Source organism: Nelumbo nucifera, chromosome 1 (genome assembly GCF_055504915.1).
Source record: "Nelumbo nucifera cultivar China Antique chromosome 1, China Antique-T2T, whole genome shotgun sequence".
NCBI classification, from domain to species: domain Eukaryota; kingdom Viridiplantae; phylum Streptophyta; class Magnoliopsida; order Proteales; family Nelumbonaceae; genus Nelumbo; species Nelumbo nucifera.
This window is the reverse complement of record NC_142649.1, coordinates 207,761,533-207,785,904: the sequence shown is the minus strand read 5'-3', so window position 1 is coordinate 207,785,904 and position 24,372 is coordinate 207,761,533. Positions and strand designations below refer to the sequence as shown.

The window sequence follows — 24,372 nt, the reverse complement described above, 5'->3', positions numbered from 1 at the left end:
TGACAATTTAGCAAAAATACAACATCCAAACCAAAATTTACTTATAGTTTTAATATAGTTTCAATTGAATTGAATCAGATTATATTGGATGGGATGGGGGTGGATCCATATTTTGATCCAATTATAAATGGATCGCAATTTGGACCACCCTTAATAGAATTGAGTTTGAATTTGGATTTGGACAATTGGATATCATTTGCAGCCCTATGTTGGTGGGATGGAAAAAGATAGGATGGGATGGGATGTAAATAGAAAATGGGTGGAAAATTTATTATTCCCTTGTTTGGTTGCAAAAGGGAAAATAGTGAGAAAACCAATACTATTAAAAAGGGTAAAAGATTTAAACATACTCTGAGTTTTCATTAATTGACTTAAACATACCCTGAGTTTTTTAAAATGAGATAAAGATACCTTGTGTCTCTTTTACCTTTCATTTCCTTTCAAATTTTCAAAAAGAACCAATGAATGAAGATAAGGCAGAATATCAATTTTTCCCCTCCAATCATTAGCGAGAATGGTAAATGAGGTTTTAATATGGATCTTGAGATTTATTGATGAGTGCCACCCAATTCAGTTGAGTTTTGTCAATACGGATTCTGATGTTGGATTTTTAACAACCGTAGATATTGGCTATACAAATATAAAGTTGGAAGAAGATTTAAAATGACAAGTCCATATAGAAACAAGGAATGAGAAGCATACACATATTTAAAAGAAGTAGATTTAAGTCATGTTTGGGAGTGCTTAAGTTAAAAATAAGTGCTTAAAAACAAGTACTTATTTGAATAAACACTTATTTGCATTTGACACCCAACTTTTTAAAGTGCTTACTTTAAAAAATAAGCACTTATTTTATATTGGGTGTTTGGAAGTTTTTTTTCTCTAATAAACACTTAAATAAGCATTTGTGACTATTTTGTCCTTCATTATCTTTCAAAGTTTCAAAATATGCCCTTTGAAAGCATTTTTATTAAATTACTTTTATAAAAAGCGCTTTATGAAAGTAATTTTATGAAAGTACTTTTATAAAAATACTTTTACGAAAGCACTTTTACAAAAGCACTTTTAAGAAAATATTTTTATGAAATCACTTTTAAGAAAGTACTTTTATAAAAGCACTTTATATAAGTACTTTTGTAAAAGTACTTTTATAAAAGTATTTTCATAAAAGTACTTTCTTAAAAGTGTTTTTGTAAAAGTACTTTTATAAAATTCAACTCGCGATAATTTTATAAGTAATATTTTAAAATTCAACTAGAGATAATTTTGGAAGAAAAAATTGAATAAGTGCTTATACAATAAGCACTTAAAAAAAACTGAAAATTTGAGATTAAAAAATAAGCCCTTATTTTTAAAGTAATCACTTATTTTGGACTTATTTCCCAAATACCAATAAATGTTTAATGGCCCAAATAAGCACTTATTTTTAAGCACCTGTACTAATGTAAGAAAAATGGAACTATTTATGTAGAGGGACTTATGACCTTTTCCTCCAATTGATACCATAAAATGCAATGGATGTACATTAGTTGACAGTTAGGCATATATTTGCACCTAACACATTTTTTTCCAGGCTAATTGTTGACAAGTAATTTTTCAAATAAAACAACAAAGGCCGTCCTTATTATAATTCAAATAATAGAACATATGAATATATACAGTAAGATTCATATGTTAACGAAAAAATAGGATTTAAATGAATTTACATATGACATTTCATTGGTGGAGGGTACGTTAAAGTATGGTGGGGTTGGTCTACAAGGTATCTTTAAGTGCTTTTGAGAAACTCAAGTACTAATTAATTGCTTAATTAATTTGGTAATAAGTAATACTTTTTATTATTTTATATTTTCTTATTAATTAAATATTAAATATTAATAAAATAATTATTTCGTTATTCATTACTTACTTACTTACTTAATTAATTATTAAGTAATTTTTTAATTATTAATACATATTTGTTATTTAGTATTTTATTATTCATTAAGAATTAAATAAAATTTATTAATTTATTAATATTAATAATGAGTTAATTACTTATTAGCATTAATTATTTCAGTTTTTATCAGTTAATTATTAATTATTAATATTTTTTCAGTGCCTTTATAACTAATTAGTTAATTAATGACTATTGATAATTAATTAATGAATTAATTATTAATTAGTTAATATTTATTATGAATTGATTGATAATTTTGATTTTGCATTACTAGTTATTTTAATTAATTACTTATTTATTAAGTAAATCAGTAAAACTAATTATTTAATTATTCAGTAATTACTTAATTAATTATTACAATTTTTGTTAATTATAACATAATTACGAATTATTTAATAATATTTTTATGATTTAGTACTTTATTATTGTCTTATTAAATATTTAATAATTTATTAATAGGTCATGGGTATAATAGTAACTCTTAAAAACACTACAAAGATCTTCTTTTTCTTTATTAAGTTTCCTCCAAAATGGTGGGAGTTCAAGGGGCTAGAAGAGATAGGGGTAGACCAAAAGAGACATGGGCAAAAATAGTAAAAAATGATTTAAGCATTAATAATTTAACAATGCATATGGCTTTAAATAGACAAAGTGGTAAAACAGGATTCATGTAACCAACCCCATATAATTGGGATGAGGCATGGATGATGATGATTATGATAATGATGTTGAATCCCACGTTTTTTCCCATCCCATCTTATGACATTCCACAAACCAAACATGGGAAGCAACCCCATGTATTCTATATTTTCCCCTCCTACCCCACAAATCAAAAGTGGGCCTAATTGAAAGTAGGAAAAAGCAAGAGAATGGGAAGCAAGAAAGAGAGATGGGATATGTGTGCTTGTAAGAAAGGGTAATTTGGTCAAAAATTAACTTTTTGTCGTTTTCACTGCTTTACCTTTTTTTCTTGATAATTACACTGCTTTACCAATTTATTCATAAACATATTCCAATTTGTCAATGAATTTTGTTAATTATTTTCTAGAAAGCCCTAATATATATTATAAATTAATTATTTTACAATTCAAAACTTATTTCCCCTCCCAAAACCCAAATCAAGTTTTTTCATCCCCCTTTTGCTTTTGAAACCCTACTCTCTCTCTCTCTCTCTCTCTCGTCTATACTGGAACACCAATTCATTGAACCAGTGAACCTAGCTTCCACTATGACACCATTTGTTGGTTCCGCCCTCCTGGTCCTAGCCACCATCTTCCATACTTCTCTTCCCCTTCTTCTCAATCTCTAATTTCTGTCTAAGAAGTAAGATTGTTGATCCATTCTTATCCTATTAAATAAAAATAAGTATAATAAAAAGAATTATTATTATTATTATTAATGCTGTAAATGAAATACATAATTTATTAAAACTATTTTCCTACTAGGTAGTAGGTCAATGGTCCAACCTTTTGGAGCAAAATGCCAAAATAGTCGATCCACGATGTCATAATTAAATTCTAAATATTTACAAAAGAGAAACAAAAAAATATGAAAAGGTACAGAAATTTTGTAGAATACATTTGACACATCTTTAATATCATATATCTATCATATTAAATAAAAAGAAGTGTGAAAAAATAAAACTATTTTTATTAGTTATGGTGATGGAATACCAAATTTAAGATCAAATTAAAAGTAAAACGGTTTTTTGCATCCAAGTGGTAGGTTAACCATGGTTTTGAAAACTGGACCTAAAATGAAATTGCTTTGACCATTGTTTCTTGGGTCAAATGGTCCAAAAGTCTAGTCTGAACCTCGGTCAGGCGGTTTTGGGGTTGAAAACCAGATTAGAAGCCATGACCAGTTCCCATGTCAACCGATTCATCTGTCTAGTCCAGTCCGATTTTCAAAACCATAAGGACGATGGCTTAACTGTCAAGGTCAACAGGCTAACCTTGATGTTGTAATTAAATAATAAAAACTAAAAAAAAGATAAAAATACAATAAAAATATAAAATTTTTTAGGAAAATATGGGAACATCTCTAATACTTTATATCCATCATATGAAAAAAAATAATAATAAAGAACAACTATTCTATTAATGATGGGATTTAAAATGCAAAAATTAGAAAAAAGAGAACTAATGTGAGAATTGTTTGACCCTCTAACCAGGTCAATTGGTTCAATAGTTTGATTGGCTATGTGTGAATTTCTTAACATCTCATTCTTGTTAACAAAGTGCAATTGTTTTGCTTTTTCTGTCACAGGTAATGTGGAATGATTTGATGAGTTTGTGTTAAGAGTACTAGAAAATCATTGAAAATATCAGGAAAGAAGGTATGAACTTTGATCATCTTTATATATTTGGCAAGACTGGAGGAAGTTGAGATTAAATTTTTACTTTATTTGTTTGTAAAATCGAAAAAAATAATAATTACAATCGTTTATGATAACTAGTTGCCACTAGGCATCACTAGACTCCACATCAACGTAACAGTTAAAAAATGCCGGCCTGACCATTTAAGGAAGCTTTAAAAAATAACTTCCCCAAATGATAGGCATGCACAAAAACCAAAGTCCACTTTTTCCATTCTTGATGCATATTAAAGAGAAAGAGAGGAAAACTGCTGAAATAACGCCTATATGACAGCATTTATTGAATAAACATCTATAGAACCAAACTTGAATGTTAATACACTCCTAGCAATTTTAGGTTTCATCGAGCAGAGAAACCAAGACATAATAGTGGCATTCTCTATACAGAATGTCTCGAATTATGACAGTAAGCTAATTGGTTCGAATATCCCACTCAAGATTTAAACTCATCTAACTTAACATTGGAGTCTGGTGATATGAAGAGTAGGGTTTTCAATATAGGGAAAACTCTCACCGTAGCAAAAGTGAACTCCTGTTACCTTCCAAAATATCTACCGTCTTTTACAAACAGTTCCTTTCTGTTAGTTTAAGTAGACATCGAGTGCAAAATTATAAACTTGCACTTGTATATCCGTTTGGGTAGAGAAGTACATTTTCACATGTTTCAATAATAAATGTTTCAAACAAATACTTGCTGCAGTGCCTCCTCCTCTAAATCCAATGTAAACAGTTGGTCATTATCATCTTCAACTTCATAAGTTCACTTTTCCAGTTCTTGCATTTATCTTTTATGATTCTTTTATTTAGTAATTATGTTATGTCTGAGGAACAAACCTAACACTGGAGTCCTGGACTGTATTCTCAGAGGAGCGCAACGCACCTAACATATCAGCTCAGTCCAGTAGAGGTGTTAACGGTTTGGTTAATCGAATCATGGGCAGTTTTTGTAAATCGAATCGGTATCATTGATTTTTCCATTTTCCTAAATCGAAACATAATCTGTATCATCGGTTAACTGGTTAGTAGGTTTTGGTTTTTGACCGGTTCGATTTTTCGGTTTTTTATATTTATAATATATATTATATAAATATATGTATAATATTATATTATAAATAATAAATGATATATAATATATTATAAAAATATATAGTATATATAATATATTTATAAATAGATTATTATAAATATAATATATGTATATATTTTTATATATAATGAATATATATTTATATATAATATATAGAAAATATGACATATATTAAAAGTATATAAAATATACATATAAATATATATACCGGTCGATTCGATTAATTGCATTTTCTGGTTCGATTTTCTCAGTTCGGTTCAATTCGGTTTTTTGGTTTTTCATCGATACCCCTACAGACCAGTGATGTCTGTAGTTCATTGCTAAACTGTTGAGCATGATAAGTTTCATGTAACAACAACGGAAGAAAAAGATGAAACTGTTGGGTCTCATGGATTAGGCCTATACCCCCATCAGACCTCTGGTTGAAGAAATCCATTCTTGCATTTTTGGTCTCTGTTGCCACAGCGGTGCTATCAACTTCTCAGGCCTACAGATATTGGACATTAACAAGGGTTCTATAAGTCAATAAACCATTAATTATATGCAACCAGCAATAAAAAGGAAATTTACAGGTTGATAAACCATCACCAAGGTACAAAATACATAAAAATTTACAAATAAATAGATATGCATATTTCCAAAAAGGTGTGCATCTGTGAGAAAGTAGGCACACGTGCATTTAAGGGGCTGCATCTGGGTTCAGCCTTAAAATGCATTTTGTTTGCATAATTCGGCACGCCTCAAACACACCTTTTAAAACATTGCCTGCTAAAGGTTTGAGAACTTAGTTGTTAGTGGAGGGTTTTTTTTTATTATTATTATTATTTTTTATTTTGATAGTAGCTATTGGAGTTGTGGAAACAAAGGTCCAAACCAAGGTTGAAAATATTGATACGGGGGCGTATCGGGCAAATCGATATTGTGTTTTATTGCTTTTTTTATTTTTTATTTTTGCAACCGATTCAGGGGGGCCGGTTTAGGGCTCTTCCACCCCCTGAATCGGTCAGCTGTAGGAGCGTATCGGAGGGGTCCCAGAATGATACGTATATCGGCCAATACGTGTCGATACTTTGAACCTTGGTCCAAACTATTGGTATCAGGTTCTTTCCTTCAATAAAAATCATTTGATTATTTTTTATAATTTTCTATAGCCTATAGAAACTGTCAAAAAGTTTGAAAGAGATGGGCGATCATTTTGTCCTTTTATCTGCATCAGGGAAAACAGGGAGTCAGGGGCATATTGTGGTTCTCAAACAAAAGGATTCTACCACAAAATCCTCCTGCTTTGAAATGCTAATGGGCCTTTTTGGAGCAATACTTAGAACGGAACTTTGTTTGGATGTCATAGAAATTGAGATCACAACTGTGGCATAAAATAGATTTCATTCAAGAATGGAAATGGCTAATTTTGTCAAAATAAGTTATCAAGTTGCAATTATTCACAGCTTAAATGATATATATTCTGGTTTCAAAAGCTAGGGATTGCTAAACAAAAATGTGATCTCATGTAGCTTCAAAAGAGGATTCTGTCTGAAATAAAAAAAAACCATGTTATAACATACCAAATGAAAACTAATCATCAAACCACAAGCGTCAGCAACCTGAAATCAACCTTTTTTCCCAACTCACATAGTATTTACTAAGATATAATAGACAGGAGAAGATAGAACCAAAAAAACCACCATAAGCTGTGAGTGTACTAGATGCATAGCTCCAATTGCTATAGCCACAAAATAGAGGCCAACAAATATCCCAACTAACGGAGCCGTAGGACAAGTTGAAGGGTAGAATCTTTCTGGATACCATAATGCATTACGGTTTGATCATCTTGGAGCTGTTTCCCAGCATAAATGAGCCTTTGTTCTGCTGGTGGGATTCCCTCTTTGTCTTGGATCTTACACTTGATGTCTGCAATGGTGTCGTCACTTATGACCATTATGGTGATTGTTTTTCCCATGTGTGTCCTGACAAAGATTTGCATTTCAAGCACCATATCAAGGACCGTTTCCTTCATTATTCCATAATTGGTCAATGTCTGATAATCCTCAAGTTCCCTTTTATTATAAAACAACCGTTGCCTGCACATTGAGATGCCTGTCATACTTTCAATCATGGCCTTGACATTCTCAATGGTATACCATATTTTGAGATCCAGTTTGATAGTTCCTTCGATTGGCATATTGACAAAGATGTGTATTCTGTCTTCTGTACAAAAGACTGCATAGAGACTAGACCCATTCTGGATGTTATAATCTTCCAGAGTTCGGCTATCCTCAAGTTGTTTTCCATCATGGATGAGATCATGATGATCCAATGGAATCCCTTCATCCCGAATTTTAGCTTTTACATTCTTGATTGTGTCCCATTTCTTTACCTGAAGGGTAATTGCCTTTCTCATCTGTGATGCCTTGATATGTATTTTTATGTTGTCTGTAGAATGGAGAAACATATGGATGGTTGAGCCATCCCTTACACCATAATCAGCCAATCTTTTTTCTTCCTTGAGGTGATTTCCATCAAAGAAGAGTTCTTGGAGATCTGTAGCCACACCCTCCATGTCAGAGAATTTAGCCTTCACAATGTTGATAGTATCAGAACTCTTTGCTCTCAGGGCGACAGTTTTGATTACCTTCAGAAAGATCTTCATCTGTAAATAAATGGTATAAAACATGAAATTGCTCTTAATAAAATATAGCAGAAACATGACCAAAAGCTACTGTGCATATATGACCATCAACACACAAGTTAGAAGAAGTGATTTGTTACAAGGGGCTAGAAGGGCTAGGAGTAGACCAAAAAGGACATGGGTAGTAGTAAGAAATGATTTAAGCATTACTAATTTAACAGTGGATATGGCGTTAAATAGAATGGATTGGCAAAACAGGATTCATGCAAAGAGAGAGGGAGAGAGAGAGAGAGAGAGAGAGAGAGAGAGAGAGGATGTTGAATACATTGACAAGCAAGGATTCTATCCTTTAGGTGGTTGATCAACTACTTTCAATTCAAAAGTTCTAATTGTAAATAAAAAAAAATCAATTGGATATCCAGTTCTAATTCAACTACAGATCATGGAATTCAACAAATATTTAAACATGGGTAGGGACCAATTCCAACTCCAACTCCAATTCCAAATCCCCCTAAAATCCAGGTTCCGGAAACAGATTTATAGACTTCTTTTTCTTTTTTCTTAATTTCTTTAGATTTATCTGATGGTAAAATTTTGGACACAACCAATTTCTAAATGTGCAGGAAAAAATAAACTCATTATTCTCGTTAAAGGGTCATTACTTGGTATGTAATGGTAAAAAAAAATGCCCAAGGTTAGGACTAAACACAAACTTGAGTATGAGAGTAGCTGCTTTATGCAAAAACAATGCCCAAGGTTAGGACCGTATCTGGTATACCCTGCCCAAGACCCCAGATAGAGAGGATCAACATTGGGCAATGGCCTTAGACTTTTATTTATCTTTTTGATGAAAAATAAAAAAGAAAGATACAATACTTTACATGAAGTGAGGTGCCTCACCCTCCTTTTGATTATTAATACAATACTTTTACACTGCTTATCAAAAAAACAATAAAATTTATTAGAAAACAAAAAGAAAGATATAAGGAAAATGAACCAAGAATCAACCAATTATACCTTCGAATCATCAACCAATCCAACAAGGAATAGAAAAAAAAATTCTGAAACCAAGCCCTCCACCCAAATAAAGAAAAATCAACCAAGAATCAAACCCCATACAATCACCCTCAGATCAAAAGCCCAAAACAAACCTAACCCTTCTTAAGAAGTAAAGAAGAAAAAAAGACCCAAAAAAAGAAAAGTCATCAATTCAACAGCCCAAGCACACTCCAAACAAGACCTCTCTACTTCTTCTTTAATACTTCCCTAGATTTCATCACGTTCTTGTTTGGCCTCAGACTTGTGGGATGGTAGATTATTTACCCTAATCTACCTTACGTCCAGAGAGTTGCTATAAACTTAGTTACCCTAAGTTACAGATGCCAAATAGCAGCATCAACCAACTATAATATGAGACACATAGTGATATGGATGCGTTCCTCGGGAAGAAATATCATTGCCGCCGGCAGCAGAAGTGATCCAATGTTCTCATCCTACCCAGTTCGGCAGCAACAGTCTTATCAGATTAGATTAGACTATCTTACTTGTTCTTATCTTATCTTATTAAGATTAGTAGATTAGATTATCTTATCTTATCAGATTAGGATTAAGAGAGACTTATCTTATCCTATCAGTCTTATCTTATCAAGATAGAGCAGGAGGTCTCCCTATTCAGCAAGGAGTCTCCCTAGGATTAGGACTCTTGTAATCTCCTATTTAAGGAGACACCATTATTGAATGAAGGCATCGAATATTCAGTCCAGAAGTGAGTCAGGAGAGTTGGTGATCTCTTGAACAAATCACCAAGGCGCCAAGATAGGTTCATCAAGAGCAGGGAGGAACAAGGGAAAACAGGAGGTTTTCCCCGTGGACCGACTCGTGACGAGATCCTATTCGCAGGCCCTCAACAACTTGGTATTAGAGCAAGGCGTCATGGGAGATCTGGAGCAGCTGCCGTCCAGGGTCCACGATCTCAAGCACCAGCTCGTGGAGACCAGCTCAGAAGTACGTGAGATCAAGGACGAAGTCAGGGAGCTTCGACGTTTGATGGAGTTATTCCTTGCTAGCAAAGAGAAGAACACAGAAGAGGTGACAGCCACTAGAGGCCACCGACCAGATTTGCCGGAGTCTTCCGGTGAACAGCAATTCGTCAACCAGGGGGCCGCAGTCATCTCCAAGTACAGCAGGTTAGAATTCCCGTCGTACAACGGCAACGGAGACCCCTTGGGCTGCTGGCTGTACCGGTGCGAGCAGTTTTTCCGAAATCAACGGACAGACGACCAGGATAAGGTAAGCCTAGCCGCCTTTCACTTAACAGAAGAAGCGCAACTCTAGTTCTATCGATTAGAACAGGAAGAACCCGGACTCAGTTGGGCCTAGTTCAAGTCCTACTGCCTTCTTAGGTTTGGGCCCCCACTGACAAGCAACCCCTTAGGTGAGCTGATTAACCTTAAACAAACCGGCACGGTGGCAGAATACCAGCGCCAGTTCCAGACCCTCCTCGCGAGGGCATCTTCAATGCAACCAAACCAGCAGGTCGACATGTTCATGGCAGGGTTAGCAGAACCCCTGCGGGTGGACGTGGAGATGCAGAATCCTCCAAACCTAGTTACAACCATGAACTTAGCCCGCGCTTTTGAGCGCAAGCTGCAACTCAGCCGCAGGGCCTACAATGGGGCGTCTGCCGACTTCATGGGCAACCTAGAAATCAGCGACAACGACCCCTTCTTCTGCAACCAGCCGGGAACTGAGACCTCACACAAACAACACCTCTAGATCGGCAGCAAGTGCAGGATGAAACATGGTAGCTCCACCCATTAAGCGTTTGACCAGGGCCGAGATGGCAGAATGCCGAGCAAGGGGCCAATGTTTCAACTGCGACGACCTCTACTCGGCGGGACATAGGTGCAAGAGGCTTTTTTGCTTCCTAGTGGATGAGCAAGGGGAGGACGAATAAGAACCCGTCGTATTCGAGCCGGAGATCTCTCTCCACATGATCACCGGAATAAAAACATCTCAGACCATGCAGTTACAGGCACAGATAGCAGGTAATCCGGTGCGCATACTCATCGATTCAGGGAGCACACACAACTTCATAAGTGAGCATGCCGCCCTTCAGTTAAAACTACCAATGGAACTCCGGCCACGACTACAGGTAGCCGTTGCAAACAGTGAAAGGGTTCACAGTCCGGGAATCTGTAAGGATGTCCAGATACAGGTCGACTCTGAACTATTCTCTGCTGATTTATTCGTACTTTCCTTGGATGGGTTCGATATTGTTCTTGGGGTCAAATGGTTGATCACCCTAGGTCCAATTTTATGGGACTTCAGCACACTAACAGTGACATTCCACTTGAAAGGGAAGCAAGTCTCTTGGCACGGTTGCAGGGTAAAGGAGAAGACACCACAGGTTTATGCGCTTCAGACAGAAACAATGCATACAACATCCATGGAAAGACTCCTCGTTGAATTTTCAGACGTATTCCAGGAACCCAAGGGACTCCCTCCTCCCCGAGCATGCGATCATCGAATCCTTCTGGTGGCGGGTTCAGAACCAGTCGTTGTCCGGCCTTATCGCTACCCTCACCTACAGAAGAACGAAATAGAAAAACAATGTGCCGAGATGCTGAAACAAGGGATCATACACAATAGCCACTCCTTCTCTTCACCGGTCTTGTTGGTGGTGAAACAGGATGGAACTTGGAGGTTCTGCATTGACTATAGAGAGCTCAACAGCCGGACGGTCAAGGATAAGTTTCCTATTCCCGTTGTGGACGAACTGCTGGACGAGCTGCATGGCGCTCAGTACTTCTCCAAGTTGGACCTTAGGTCCGGGTATTTCCAGGTCCAAATGGCTCCCGGAGACGTGAAGAAGACTGCCTTTCGAACCCATCACGGTCACTTTGAATTTTTAGTCATGCCATTCGGTCTCACCAACACCCCGTCCACATTCCAGTCATTAATGAACGAGGTATTTCAGCCCCATCTGCGCAAATTTGTTTTAGTATTCTTTGATGACATCCTCGTTTACAACAAATCATGGGTGGAACATGTGCACCATCTGCGGACCGTTTTCGAGCTCCTGCGCCAACACAAACTCTTCCTAAAATGGTCCAAGTGCTCCTTCGGGGAGCGGCAAGTTCTTTATCTAGGTCACGTCATCCACGGGCAAGGTGTGACGGTTGACAGTTCCAAATTTCAAGCTATCAAGGAATGGCCCAAGTCTCAATCCGCCAAGGCCTTACACGGGTTCCTAGGGTTAACAGGTTACTATCGCAAATTTGTGCAGAATTATGGACTGTTGGCTGCCCCGTTAACCAACCTGTTAAAGAAAAATTCCTTCCGGTGGGACGACGCAGCCGATGCAGCTTTTTTGACATTAAGAGATGCCCTGTCCTCCACCCCAGTTCTGCAATTACCAAACTTCGCTCTCGAATTTACTGTCGAGTGCGATGCCTCTAGAGTGGGTATCGGGGCCATATTACAGCAGCAAGGGCACCCGATTGCCTTCTTCAGCCACAAGCTGGCCGACCGACATTTGAAACTTCCAACCTATGAGCGCGAACTAATCGTCCTAGCTAGCGCCGTCCAGCACTAGAGGCCGTACTTGTGGGGGCGGTCGTTCGTCGTCAAAACCGATCACTACAGCCTCAAGTACCTATTGGAGCAACGACTCACCACTTCCCCTCAGTAGCACTGGGTTAGCAAACTGCTCGAGTTTGATTTCCGGGTGGAATATAAGGCGGGATCCTCAAATCATGCAGCTGAATGCTTTGTCTAGACGCGATGAAGACGCAATGTCTTTGTGTGGAATTTCCCAACCCCAGATCTCTCTGTTAGATTACATCAAGAAGGCAACACCAAAATCCCCAGAATGGTCGCTCCTTGTACAAAAGATTCAGTCCGGCGCCGCCGACTCCAATTGGTCCCTTCTTGACGGGTTGGTACTATATAAAGGCCGGGTACATCTTCCGCCAGACTCCCCGTTGATTCCCGCCATCGTCTCCAGCATCCATAACTCCACCCATGAGGGCATTCAGAAAACACTACACCACGTCCGGGCTGATTTCCATTGGCAGGGTATGAAGACTTCTGTTCGGGATTTTGTCCAAAATTGCTCCACGTGCCAACAGCATAAAGGGGAAAACTTGCACCCGACAGGCCTCCTTCAGCCCCTTTCAATTCCGACACAGATCTGGGCCGACATCTCCATGGACTTCATCGAAGGGCTACCCAAGGTAGGCGACAAATCAGTCCTGTTCGTGGTGGTAGATCGCTTCTCTAAATATGCCCACTTCATTCCTCTATCACACCCGTACAATGCCACTTCGGTTGCCCTCGCCTTCTTTACACATGTTTTCTGCTTACATGGGTTACCGGAATCCATCGTCAGCGACAGGGACCCGATTTTCACTAGTGCCTTCTGGAAGGAGTTATTTCGGCTACATGGCACCACCCTGGCCTTATCCTCACCATATCATCCACAGACCGACGGACAGACGAAGGTGGTAAACCGCACGATCGAGATGTATCTCCGTTGCTTCGTAGGGGGATCAACCGCGACGGTGGGTAGATTGGCTTCCTTGGGCCGAGTACTATTACAACACTGCCTACCATTCTTCCCTCGGCATGACCCCTTTTCGCATCGTCTATGGCCGGGACCCTCCTCGCTTGTTATCCTATGAACCCGGTTCTACTTGATTGGAGGAAATTGATCGCTCCTTATAGGAATGCGACGCCCTCCTAGCCGACGTACACCTTCGCTTACAGCAGGCCTAGCTCCGCATGAAGCTCACCTATGACAAGCACCATCGGGAATTGTCGTTTGAACCAGGACAATTTGTTTGATTGAAACTCCAGCCATACCGGCAATGCTCCCTGCGCCACAGGGCTGGCCCTAAACTAGCCCCTAAGTTCTATGGCCCCTTCAAGGTTTTGCGGCGGATTGGCACTGTGGCATACCAGCTGGAATTACCAGAGAACAGTCGGATTCATGATGTTTTTCACGTCTCCTTCCTAAAACCATTTACGGGTGTTCCTCCGGACCAAGTTTCCTCCTTGCCACCCTTGAAAGAAGACAAACTTGTTCCCCAGCCTAGGGCTCTCATCCACTCTCGTATCAATCGAGGTATTCTTGAAGTTTTGGTGGAATGGGACAGCCTACCATCGGCCGAAGCCACCTAGATTCCCTTGACCGAGTTCCAAGTCACGTATCCAGAGTTCGAGCTTGAGGACAAGCTCTTAGTCCAGGAGGGGAGTAATGATATGGACGCGTTCCTCGGGAAGAAATATCATCGCCACCTGCAGCAGCAGTGATCCAATGTTCTCATCCTACCTAGTTCGGCAGCAACAGTCTTATCAGATTAGATTAGACTATCTTACTTGTTCTTATCTTATCTTATTAAGATTAGTAGATTAGATTATCTTATCTTATCAGATTAGGATTAAGAGAGACTTATCTTATCCTATCAGTCTTATGTTATCAAGATAGAGCAGGAGGTCTCCCTATTCAGCAAGGAGTCTCCCTAGGATTAGGACTCTTGTAATCTCCTATTTAAGGAGACACCATTATTGAATGAAGGCATCGAATATTCAGTCCAGAAGTGAGTTAGGAGAGTTGGCGATCTCTTGAACAAATCACCAAGGCGCCAAGATAGGTTCATCAAGAGCAGGGAGGAACAAGGGAAAATAGGAGGTTTTCCCCGTGGACCGACCCGTGACAAGATCCTATTCGCGGGCCCTCAACACAACCCTTTAAATGAGTAGTTATGAGGAATTTTGCTAATAATCCTATGGATTAGAGGTCACATTAATTCCAACCCTTGAATTAAGACAGGTAAAAAATATATCTATTTGGGCATTTTGACCTAGTTAAAAATCAGAGAAAAATATGGGCACATAAAGTTAGGACCAGATGGCTTAGTGCCTGTTGGGAGGGCTTTACGTAGCAGCTTCTGGCTTTATGACGTAGATCCCGTCCGGACAGCCCATAAGTTATGTTTGGTGAAAATCCTGGAGAGCCCAAAATAGCTATCTTTCAGCCAGAAATATGGCTTCCTGCCAAAACTTCGTATAGTGGCTTCTTCAAAGCAGCTCAATCAAAGCTTCAGCCCTCCCAAATGAGTCCTTAGTGTTGATGACAATAATATTAAAACCTTTCACATGACAATTATAGCCCATGGATGGAAGAGCAAGATCATGGATGAAAGTGGCTAGGTGCTTGAACCTATGAGAGGGCAAAGAAGAAATGTAATAAATAAGCATTTTACTAACATGCACACCTCTGAGTCTGAGATGGATAACAGGGGAGGACAGAGTCTTGAATTTATACTACAAGGACAATATCAGTCTTATTAAGGTAAAGAAATTATGGTAGATGTAAAGGTGACTCTACATCCAAAAGTCCAAGCGAAGATGATTTACTAAAATATCCTTGGCCAACTTTCCATTTGCAACACCTTCCAAAGGATCTTAAAATCATGTTTTACAGAAGATCGTTTCTCTAGGAGTTTGCCCCTGAGAAATCTGTCAACAATATCATAAATGAACTCATACAGACTCTGGAAAAGAAAATGCAGCAGGATGGATGAAATCCAAACTTGATTTATATAAAGTTTATAACAGTATGAGTGGCCAAAAAGTGTGCAGTAAGATGTGATTTAGAAAAAAAACGTTCTTCTGAGGTTTGGATTCAATGAATATGGGTCAAGAGGCTGATGGAACATATTAAAAGACCTATTAATCCTCCTTAATGGAGGGGACAGAGCAATGTCATGCTACATCTAGGATACTTTTGATACTTGACTGATTATGCTTTCCTGATGATAGTAGGATACTAGGAGCAAACCTTACAAATGATACTGTGATCGGGGGGGACTTTTCAATGATATCTACGTGCTATCTGAACAAAATGTAAATTTTTTGAACCTGTGCATGTTGCCCCTAGTAGAACTATAAGGATAACTAGACATTTTGCTTGAGCTCTGAGCATCAAGCAGTTAGTTTGGAGTGAGTAAACCTACCTGGGAAGATATGTTGTAGTTATAACTTCTAAACAAGTTCCTGAGAAATATCAGTTTGCTTTAATTTTAAGCCAAGAGGATAGCAGTGTGATAGTGTGTGTTTTTTTTTTTTTTGGAAAAAAGAGCAACCTATTAAAGAGATAAAAGAAACAAAAGAAATGTAGCTAATTCATTTTCACAGCAAAATACTAGAAAATCAGAAAAACAGAGTGCTAATTTGAGTGATCATCATACGAATTGATTTCTTTACTAATATGTTTTAGTAAGAAGAAACAGAGGAGGCAGAAGCGTTTCTGAAAAGTGGGAAAAATACAAAACCTCCTCTTCGTGATCGGTAGACTGAGATTTGGGTCCTCCGCTAAGTCTGCCGCTACTGCTTGCAGCTGAAGAACGTGGTGGATATTCTGCTTCCATCGAAGAAGAGAAAACCTCTGCAACCCTAAAAAAAATGTTGCTAAATAACGCAGATTTTCTTAAAAAGCGTGAGGAATTTACAGGATATTGAAGCTTCAAAGGAACAACAGGCAAGAATCTTCCCGTTGAATAATAAATGCTTTTCTGCTTTGACTTCGCGGGAAGAGAGAAGGTGTGTCAACGGCTTCAGTTTGGCCGCTTGGGAATTCGGGAAGAAATGAAGAATATATGGCCGATAAAACCGAACCGATTAATATCGGCTCCGGTTATTTGATTTGTCTCCCGATTTATTAATCGGTTCGGGATACCCGAGCCCATTATATAGTTAGGATATATTTTAAAGCCTATAAGATAATTTTGATTAAGATAATCATAGATGTCAAGAATAATTGGGCCTAAATAATCGGGTCAGACCCGATTATTCTGTGGTTTTTAAATCTAATTTATGAAACTGATCAATAGATTAATATTAGGATAAATATTTTTAAACTATAGTTTAATTAATTGACTAAGTGTATCTTTATTATTTAAAAATTGATTAAGATTATTCTTACTGTTTTTGAAAGTTACCACCATTACCGTTAAAATATTGACGGAAGGGCTAAAATATCCGTTTTACCCTTAAATTAAATTCGAAGCTCCTTCGTTCCTCTTCTAGGTTTCCGATGCTTTACCAGAGTTTGAAGCTCCTCCATTCTTCTTCTAAGTTTCCTAATCTTTACCAAAATTAATCTCAAGGATAACGACCGACAAAATCGCACCGCCCCCGGAAGTTGCCTGACCACTCTCACTCTGACCCTGACCGGAGAACTTGTAATCGTCTCATGTCTTCAACGAAGCAGGAGGAGACAGCGGGAGAGAGACGTCGTCACTTTGTGGTTAGGGTCTTGAATTTGAGACGACGCCGCTGCTAGGAGTTGCAGCAGCGGTGCAAGAAAGTGAAGACGAAGAAGACATGAGTAACTGGGTTCGCTTCAGAACAGGCGTTTGATTGCAAAGAAGACGAAGAAGAGGGTTCGCTTTAGGACAGGGACAATGGTTCGATTGCATAGAAGACGAAGAAGAGGAGAGAGAGCCCTGTTCGGTTTGTTCGATAGTAGAGAAGACAAATAAGGGGAGAGAGAAAGAGCCTAGTAGAGTTGTTTGGTTTTGTTCGATTGCAGAGAAGGCGAAGAAGAGAGAAATCCCTGTTCGGTTTGTTCGATTGCAGAGAAGGCGAAGAAGAGAGAAATCCCTGTTCGATTGCAAGCTCCCCACCTCACTTCGTCGCTGCATCTCTAGTTCAGTCGGTGAGGTGCTTACAGTTGTCGCCGGTGATGAGGTATTACAACACAGTAGTTGTCGCCGCCAAACCCTCCCTCCCCCACCTCACCTCGCTGCTGCATCTCTGGTTTAGTCGGTGAGGTGCTTATATTTGTCGCCGGTTATGAGATAATACAACACAACAGTTGTCGCCGCCAAACCCTCCCTCCCCCACCTTGCCTCGCCTACCTCATCTCGGGTTCAATCGGTGAGATTCAAGAAGCTGAAAAACATTCTGGTTTTTAAATTCTGAAACAACAGATAACCAGGAAGCAAGTCTGCTGAGTGCAATCTTTAACAGATCTTTAGGAGCTCTGGCTTTACTGCAGAACACTTGGCTATTCCTTTCAGACCACAGAGAAACTAGGATGATAGCAGGAATTGCTTTGCAGACCAGCTTCCCTTTCTTACTCAGACCAGATCACATCTTTCAAACTGCTTACAGTTCGAACACTCGGCTATTCCTTTCGCCGGGTTCAGTCGGTGAGGTGCTTATAGTTCGAACACAATAGTCGACGATGAGGTTCGAAACTGGGCTTAATCCGGAAAACCTCTGCAATACCACGGATTCGAAGAGTTTAGGATTTTCGACCATAAAAGGGTATATTAGGGATTTTAAAAAAATATAATGATCATGCGATGTTAACGGTAGGGGAAGTTTTAGGTAATTTTCAGAAACAGTAAAAGTAACTTTAATCAATTTTCAAACAATAAAGGTAGACTTAGTCAATTAGCTAAGGATAAAGATAGTTTAAGAAATTCACTCTTAATATTATTTTGAGACTGATGCACTCTGTCCCAAATTAAACCCGGCTCCTTGATAATTTGTATTTTCATCATTTAGGGGTACCAAACAACATGGTTGGTTTTGTTTTTGATAAAAAAAAACAGTTATTTTTGTTTTTAAAAACATGATTTTTTTTTGAAAAAATTCTCATTTAGTACCCTATACTTTGGGTATAGTGTCACTTTAGTTTTTGAGCTTTAAAACAGGACAATTCAGTACTTGAACTTTCAAAACTTGTCAATCCAGTACTTATCTAACTAATCCATTAACCAGTCGTTAAGTGACATTTAAAAAGATATAAATATCCTTCAAGTGTCATCTAATTCTCTTTATCAACCATTTAAATGTTGACAAAAAATGAATAGTCCCAAATTCTTTATCAACCATCTAGATGTGATTCAATTTTCTTGAATAGAAGAGGTAAGAATTTGGGATTGTTCATTTTTTGTCAACATTTGGATGGTTGATACAAAGAATTATATGACTTTCAAAGGGAATTTATATCTTTTTCAAATATCATTTAACAGCTGGTTAACAAATTAGTTAATGATAGGTACTGGATTGGTGTGATCAGAAGAAACCCCTATTATCATTCGGTAATGTGATCAGAAGATCTCCCTGGAGTTCACGATCTTATTTTCTCACTAATTTACTGCTTTTCTCACTAATTTTTTTTGCTTTGTTACAGTGCTTGGTGTCAACTCCGGTGGAATTCAATCTGGGTGTCGGGCTTCCTTTTGAGTTTGTCTTCTTTCTCACTAATTTACTCTTTTTTTTTCTGTGGGTTCTGCTTCATACTAAACCGTCATTGCCGATAATGGCAATTTTTTTTTAAGAGAATTATGTTTTCTATCTATATTGACTTATTAATTTCTTCTCCAAGTATATTCCAAAATCATGTTTCTGCTTTGAAAGATAACTCAAAAAAGATTTCATCCTAATTATTTGGGTTGGCTGCATTACACTTTATCAAGAACGGCTTTCTGCTGGAGTGTGTAAAATTTTATAATTAAAAAACAATTTTAAGAGTAAAGATTGTACCATGCTAGTTGAAATTAGGAGATCCTTAAACAATCAGTAGTGGGAAATGTTTTCAGTTTCCATGTACTTAGCTTCTATGACCCGGTTTGTGAAGAAAATTAAAATTAGGAGATCCTTTAAGGACTGAACTTGCTCTCCTACAAGGTTTTAACACTAACTCCTTCTATGAGCTGAAATTAACACCAACTTGGAAGTCCTTCGAGTCTCAAGTATTCAACGAGAGAAGTAGAAGTACCGTTAACTACTTTGAACAGTTTGTTTGGATGGACTTCAATGTTAGCAAAGAGCCTAGTGGATGCTTTGGTTCTTAGCAAATTCAAGTAGTCTATGCAATGGTTCTTTGATATGGTATGGGATGGGGTGGGGGACCTGGCCTGGGGGCTAATTCAAGTAGTCTATGCAATGGTTCTTAGCAAATGTTTTGTCACTTGGCAGTGTTGTACCTTTTCCTTGCAGTCATTTTCAGAATGCTGGGTTCTCTACATTTTCATTATATGAATAAAATTTCTTTATTGCTGTTGGTGATTAAAAAAGAAATGAAAAGAACAATTTTTTGATAGTAAATCAATGAAATATTGTTAAAATAAAGGAAAAGGTTACTACAATACTAAATGTAGGGTATTGACCTGGCGGCACCCAAGAACAAAGCATGTACTAATTCAAAAATTATTACAAGGACAAAAACTTCGAAGAGATCTATCTAAAACAGAATTTCCAACCTTACTTGTGTGTGTTCTGAAAACTCAAACCAAAAGAAGCTTTATCTAATCTTGAGAATTCTGGTAACACCAGCACCCAATCAACTGTCATATTTCCTACATCACACAAGCTGCCCATATTTCTGTCTTGTCCTTGAAGAGTCTTCTGTTTCTTTCTTTCCAGATTCTTCAATAAATTGAAAATGGGCTACAGCACCACAAAGATTTTTAACTTTTGCTTCCATTGAACTATTATTTAATTGTACAGTACATTTATTTTGGTGAATACCCTATATTAGGTGGCTTATTGTTGGGAATTGATTTGTTAGTTTTGTTAAGTGATAATTGAGTTTTGACATCTTTATCTGAAATTGAAATGGTACACTGTGTTTGGATTGTCTCTTGTGCTAACGTTAGGGTGTTAAATTCCTGACAGGAAATGTCAGGTGACAAAGTTAGGACAAGGTGCTCCCCAAAACGATTTAGGGAAATGTTGTACAGTTTGTTTCTAAGTTTGGAGCACAAGAGAAGGTTCCAACAGACTCCCTTTGGACACTTTTTGGATTTGCCACAGGTGACTGTGGAGACGTTCCTTTTGGGTTATCTAGTAAAATCGTGGGACTCGACTAGCCATTGCTTTATAGTTGGTGAAAGGACTGTGCAATTCAGCGAGGTCGATGTTGCCTTGATAACGGGGCTTGGCCTATCGGGTAGTACAATGCCCTATTAGAAGGCCTTCCCGGTAGTGGATTGTTCAAAAAATCGTTTGGCTTTGATAAAAATCATTCTACCTCTGTAGAGTTGGATCTGGTGTGGCGTAGATTAAAAAAGATTGTTCTGTTAGATGGTGAGGAGCACATTGAGGAGGTGGTGTAGCTGGTTATTTTGTTCTTATTCGGTTATGTGTTGTTTCCCCAAGGCAGTTTGAGGGTGAGCTCCTTTTTGGTTGGATACGTTGACGATTTATAATGTATCGGTGATTATGCCTGGAGCAAATGTGTATATGAATTCTTGGACGGTGGTCTTGATTAGTTTGTTTCTGGTTCTGGTACTGGATCGAGCGAAGGCTCATCCTTGTATAGTGGTTGCCTATTTGGATGTAGCGTTGTGTTGATGGTTAGTGTAGATGACATTCATTTTTTATTTCTACTTTATGTTAATCTCATTCAATTGAGGATCACTTATTGGTTGTTTGCTTTTTGTAGGCATGGCTTTACGAGCACACAATGTTATTCAGTCCTTCAGTTCCCTATGTCAGTCCTCGTCTATTTAAGTGGGGGAACATGGGGTATCAGTGGAAGATGAAGATAGCTGATTTGTTGAAGAAAGCTAGGCTACAAATGGTTGTCACTTATGTTCCTCTACTTATGGTGTTTATAGTTTTTATTTGCTTAGTTGTGGGGAGACCGAAGATCTTATATGGATTTGTAAATCTGTTACAGGTTATTGAGGTTTTGAACCCTATTGACAAGGAGGTGGCCTTAGTGGAGGTACGGTCAGAGGGCTGTGTAAGTTGAATTAATGATTAATGATATTATTTTTTTTTTCTTTTTCATGGAGTCATTTATGTGACCCAAGTACATGGTAGTAATTAACCTTTGGTGTTCATATATAGTTTGTGGACCCAAGGGGTCGTAGTGTGGGTGAGCAACCATTTTCTGATAGAGAGAATACTAGTCACGAGTGGGGTCGGAAGGGTAAAATGTATTATTAGCGTATCATACATGTTTTGAGTCATATACAACTTGACTTATTGCTAGTGTTGAGATTTGTTAACCAGATTCTAACTTGATTTTTTAGTGATTTTGCAAATCTTGCATGAAATTTATGGAATATCAAATTCTTTGTACAGAGACCAATAAGTATGTCTCGACAAGAAAGCAGAATGAGGCACTTTATGATGAAGTTAATAGGCTCTGCAGAATGCTAAGAAATAATGGGTTTGACTCGGATGCAGTACCATTTAGTGAGGGGCTGGTAGGTTTAGCAACCTGCATGCCAGACAATGATGATTATGATGCAGACTTGCTTACTAGAATTGCATGCGACACCACGGGGGCAGAGCAATCTCCTGAAAGGACTAGCATTGTAGCCTCATCTTGCGAGATTGTTAATGTTTCTCCCTCAATTGCCTTTACTTACAAATGTAAGTTTCCCTGGGCAAGGAGAGAACGAAAGCAAAGCAACATGGTGGTGTCACCTTACCTAGCTCCTGGGCAGCAAGGGGCAAGGAGAGAAGCCCACCGCATCCGTGTGGTGGATGTTACATACCCAGAATACTACCACGCTCTTAGGCATAGTTGGAACCTACAAAGAGATGTGAACACTTTGATGCAAAAGAATTTGGCTTTGAGACAACGAAATTTGGAACTTGGACGTGAAATTAGAGATAAGGGTGTGGGTCGAAATCAGTGTATCGAGCAATAATCTGTAATATGAGGATAATGGCCATATATTTTGATCAATAGTTGTATCGTTCCTACCGCTCCCATCCCCACTACGAGTGTTAGGAACCTTCATTTTCCTTTATGCTATTATAACATGTATGTGGAAATTTTAATGGAAGTAGTCATGTATTGCTAATACGTGACTGCATTTTACACGTGCCAATTGAATTCTCTTAGGTTTATCTATATGTCTACGTGCCAAAAGTGTAGTATAGGCTTGCACGTCACAATTGATGATTAAATTTACTTCACTTTATGAGGTGGTACCGCACCCTCCTACTGCCACTCACCCACGGAGCATCCCGACACCTTTTGGTCTCTCATCGGCTTGACGGCTCGGACTGATAGTGGGAAACGATGGTTCTGCAAAAGCACTGCTTCTCCCTGTTGGCCTTCCCTGTTGGTCCAGAGCGTCTTTGCCATCTTTGAGGATGCCCAGGAGACCTCTACCCACCTCGTGGAAGTGGTATCGCCGTCCATCTACCACCGTGCCCCCCAGCAATGTGTCTCGGAAATGGAAAAATCACCCGAAGGTCACTTTGACAGGTGCAAAGGGGTTTGTTGCCCACCAAACCCACTCCCTTCTACTGTCACTCATCCACCTAACATCCGGATACCTTTTGGCCGTCCATCGACCCAACAACCTAGACCAGCGGTAGGAAATGGTGGTTCTGCAAAAGCATTGTTTCCCACCGTTAGCCTTCCCCGTTGGCCTAAAACGTCTCTGTCTCCTCTAGGGACGTTCAGGAGACCTCTCCCTAAATTGTGGAGGTGGTACCACTACCCATCGACCCTCGTGTCCCCTTTGGGAGCGCGTCTCAGAAATGGTAGAATCACCCAGAGGTTTTTCTGGTGGGTGTGGAGGGCACGTTGCCCACCAAACCCACTCCCTCCTATTGTCACTCACCCACCGAGGATCCCGACACCTTCTAGTCTCCCATCTGCCTGACGGCCCGGATTGACGGTGGAAAATGGTGGTTCTGCAAGAGCACCATTTCTCACCGTCAGCCTTCCCCATTAACCCTGGGCGTCTCTACCATCTTTGAGGATGTCCAAGAGACCTCTGTCCAACTCGTGGAGGTGGTATTAATTACCCTTGTGCCCCCCCCCCCCCCCGTGGGAGCATGTCTCGAAAATTGTAGAATTACTCGAAGGCTGCTCCGACAATTGCGTAGGGGTTCGTTGACCACCAAACCCACTTGGCATCTCGACACCTTATGGCCATCCATTGCCCTAACATTGGGACAAAACCACCATTTCCCACACTCGGCCTTCCCTGTTGGCCTGAAATGTCTTTGCCTCCTTTGGGGACGCCTAGGAGAACTCTCCCCACCCCGTGGAGGTGGTACCGCCACCCGTCTACCCTGTGCCTCCCCTCTATGACCATGTCTCGAAAATGGCAGAATCACCCGACGGGTGTAGAGGGCTTCGCTGCCAACCAAACACATTCCCTCCTACTTCCACTCATTCACCAAGCATCCCGGCACCTTTCAGTCGCCCATCAACTTGACGGCTTGGACTAACAATGGGAAACGGTGGTTCTGCAAAATCACTGTTTCTCACCATCAGCCTTCCCCATTAGACTAGGGCGTCTGTGCCTCCTTTAGGGACGTCTAGGAGACCTCTCCCCACC

General features: G+C 39.0%; 1 protein-coding gene and 1 long non-coding RNA gene across 5 annotated transcripts; one reads left to right on the top strand and one right to left on the bottom strand.

Annotated features, from left to right (window-relative positions):
• Positions 1-6,932: 6,932 nt before the first annotated feature.
• Positions 6,933-18,225, bottom strand: LOC104610361 (polyubiquitin-like). Of its 2 annotated transcripts, none has more exons than XM_088895991.1 (2): positions 17,722-18,225; positions 6,933-8,050 (listed from the first exon to the last, which is right to left on the bottom strand). In XM_088895991.1, the coding sequence occupies exons 1-2, from the start codon at positions 17,737-17,739 to the stop codon at positions 7,160-7,162; spliced, it is 909 nt and encodes a 302-aa protein (XP_088752117.1). In that variant the 5' UTR covers positions 17,740-18,225; the 3' UTR covers positions 6,933-7,159. The 2 variants fall into 2 exon arrangements, with proteins under 2 accessions (XP_088752117.1, XP_010275235.1); XM_010276933.3 differs by lacking the exon at positions 17,722-18,225 and adding an exon at positions 16,369-16,748.
• Positions 17,834-22,925, top strand: LOC104610360 (uncharacterized). 3 transcript variants are annotated; one of them, XR_737428.3, is made up of 6 exons: positions 17,834-17,974; positions 19,242-19,294; positions 20,729-21,408; positions 21,498-21,635; positions 21,735-21,782; positions 22,145-22,925. It is a non-coding gene; the product is annotated as an uncharacterized LOC104610360 (long non-coding RNA). The 3 variants fall into 3 exon arrangements; XR_016080999.1 differs by having other exon boundaries at positions 21,735-21,800; XR_016080998.1 differs by lacking the exon at positions 22,145-22,925 and having other exon boundaries at positions 21,735-22,135.
• The last annotated feature ends 1,447 nt before the right edge of the window (positions 22,926-24,372 follow it).

Coding starts and splice junctions, on each gene's coding strand:
- LOC104610361 (XM_010276933.3), bottom strand. CDS start 16,464: ATGGAAGCAGAATATCCACCACGTTCTTCAGCTGCAAGCAGTAGCGGC. Junction 8,051..16,368: donor CTACCGATCACGAAGAGGAG/GTTTTGTATTTT, acceptor ATTTATTTACAG/ATGAAGATCTTTCTGAAGGT.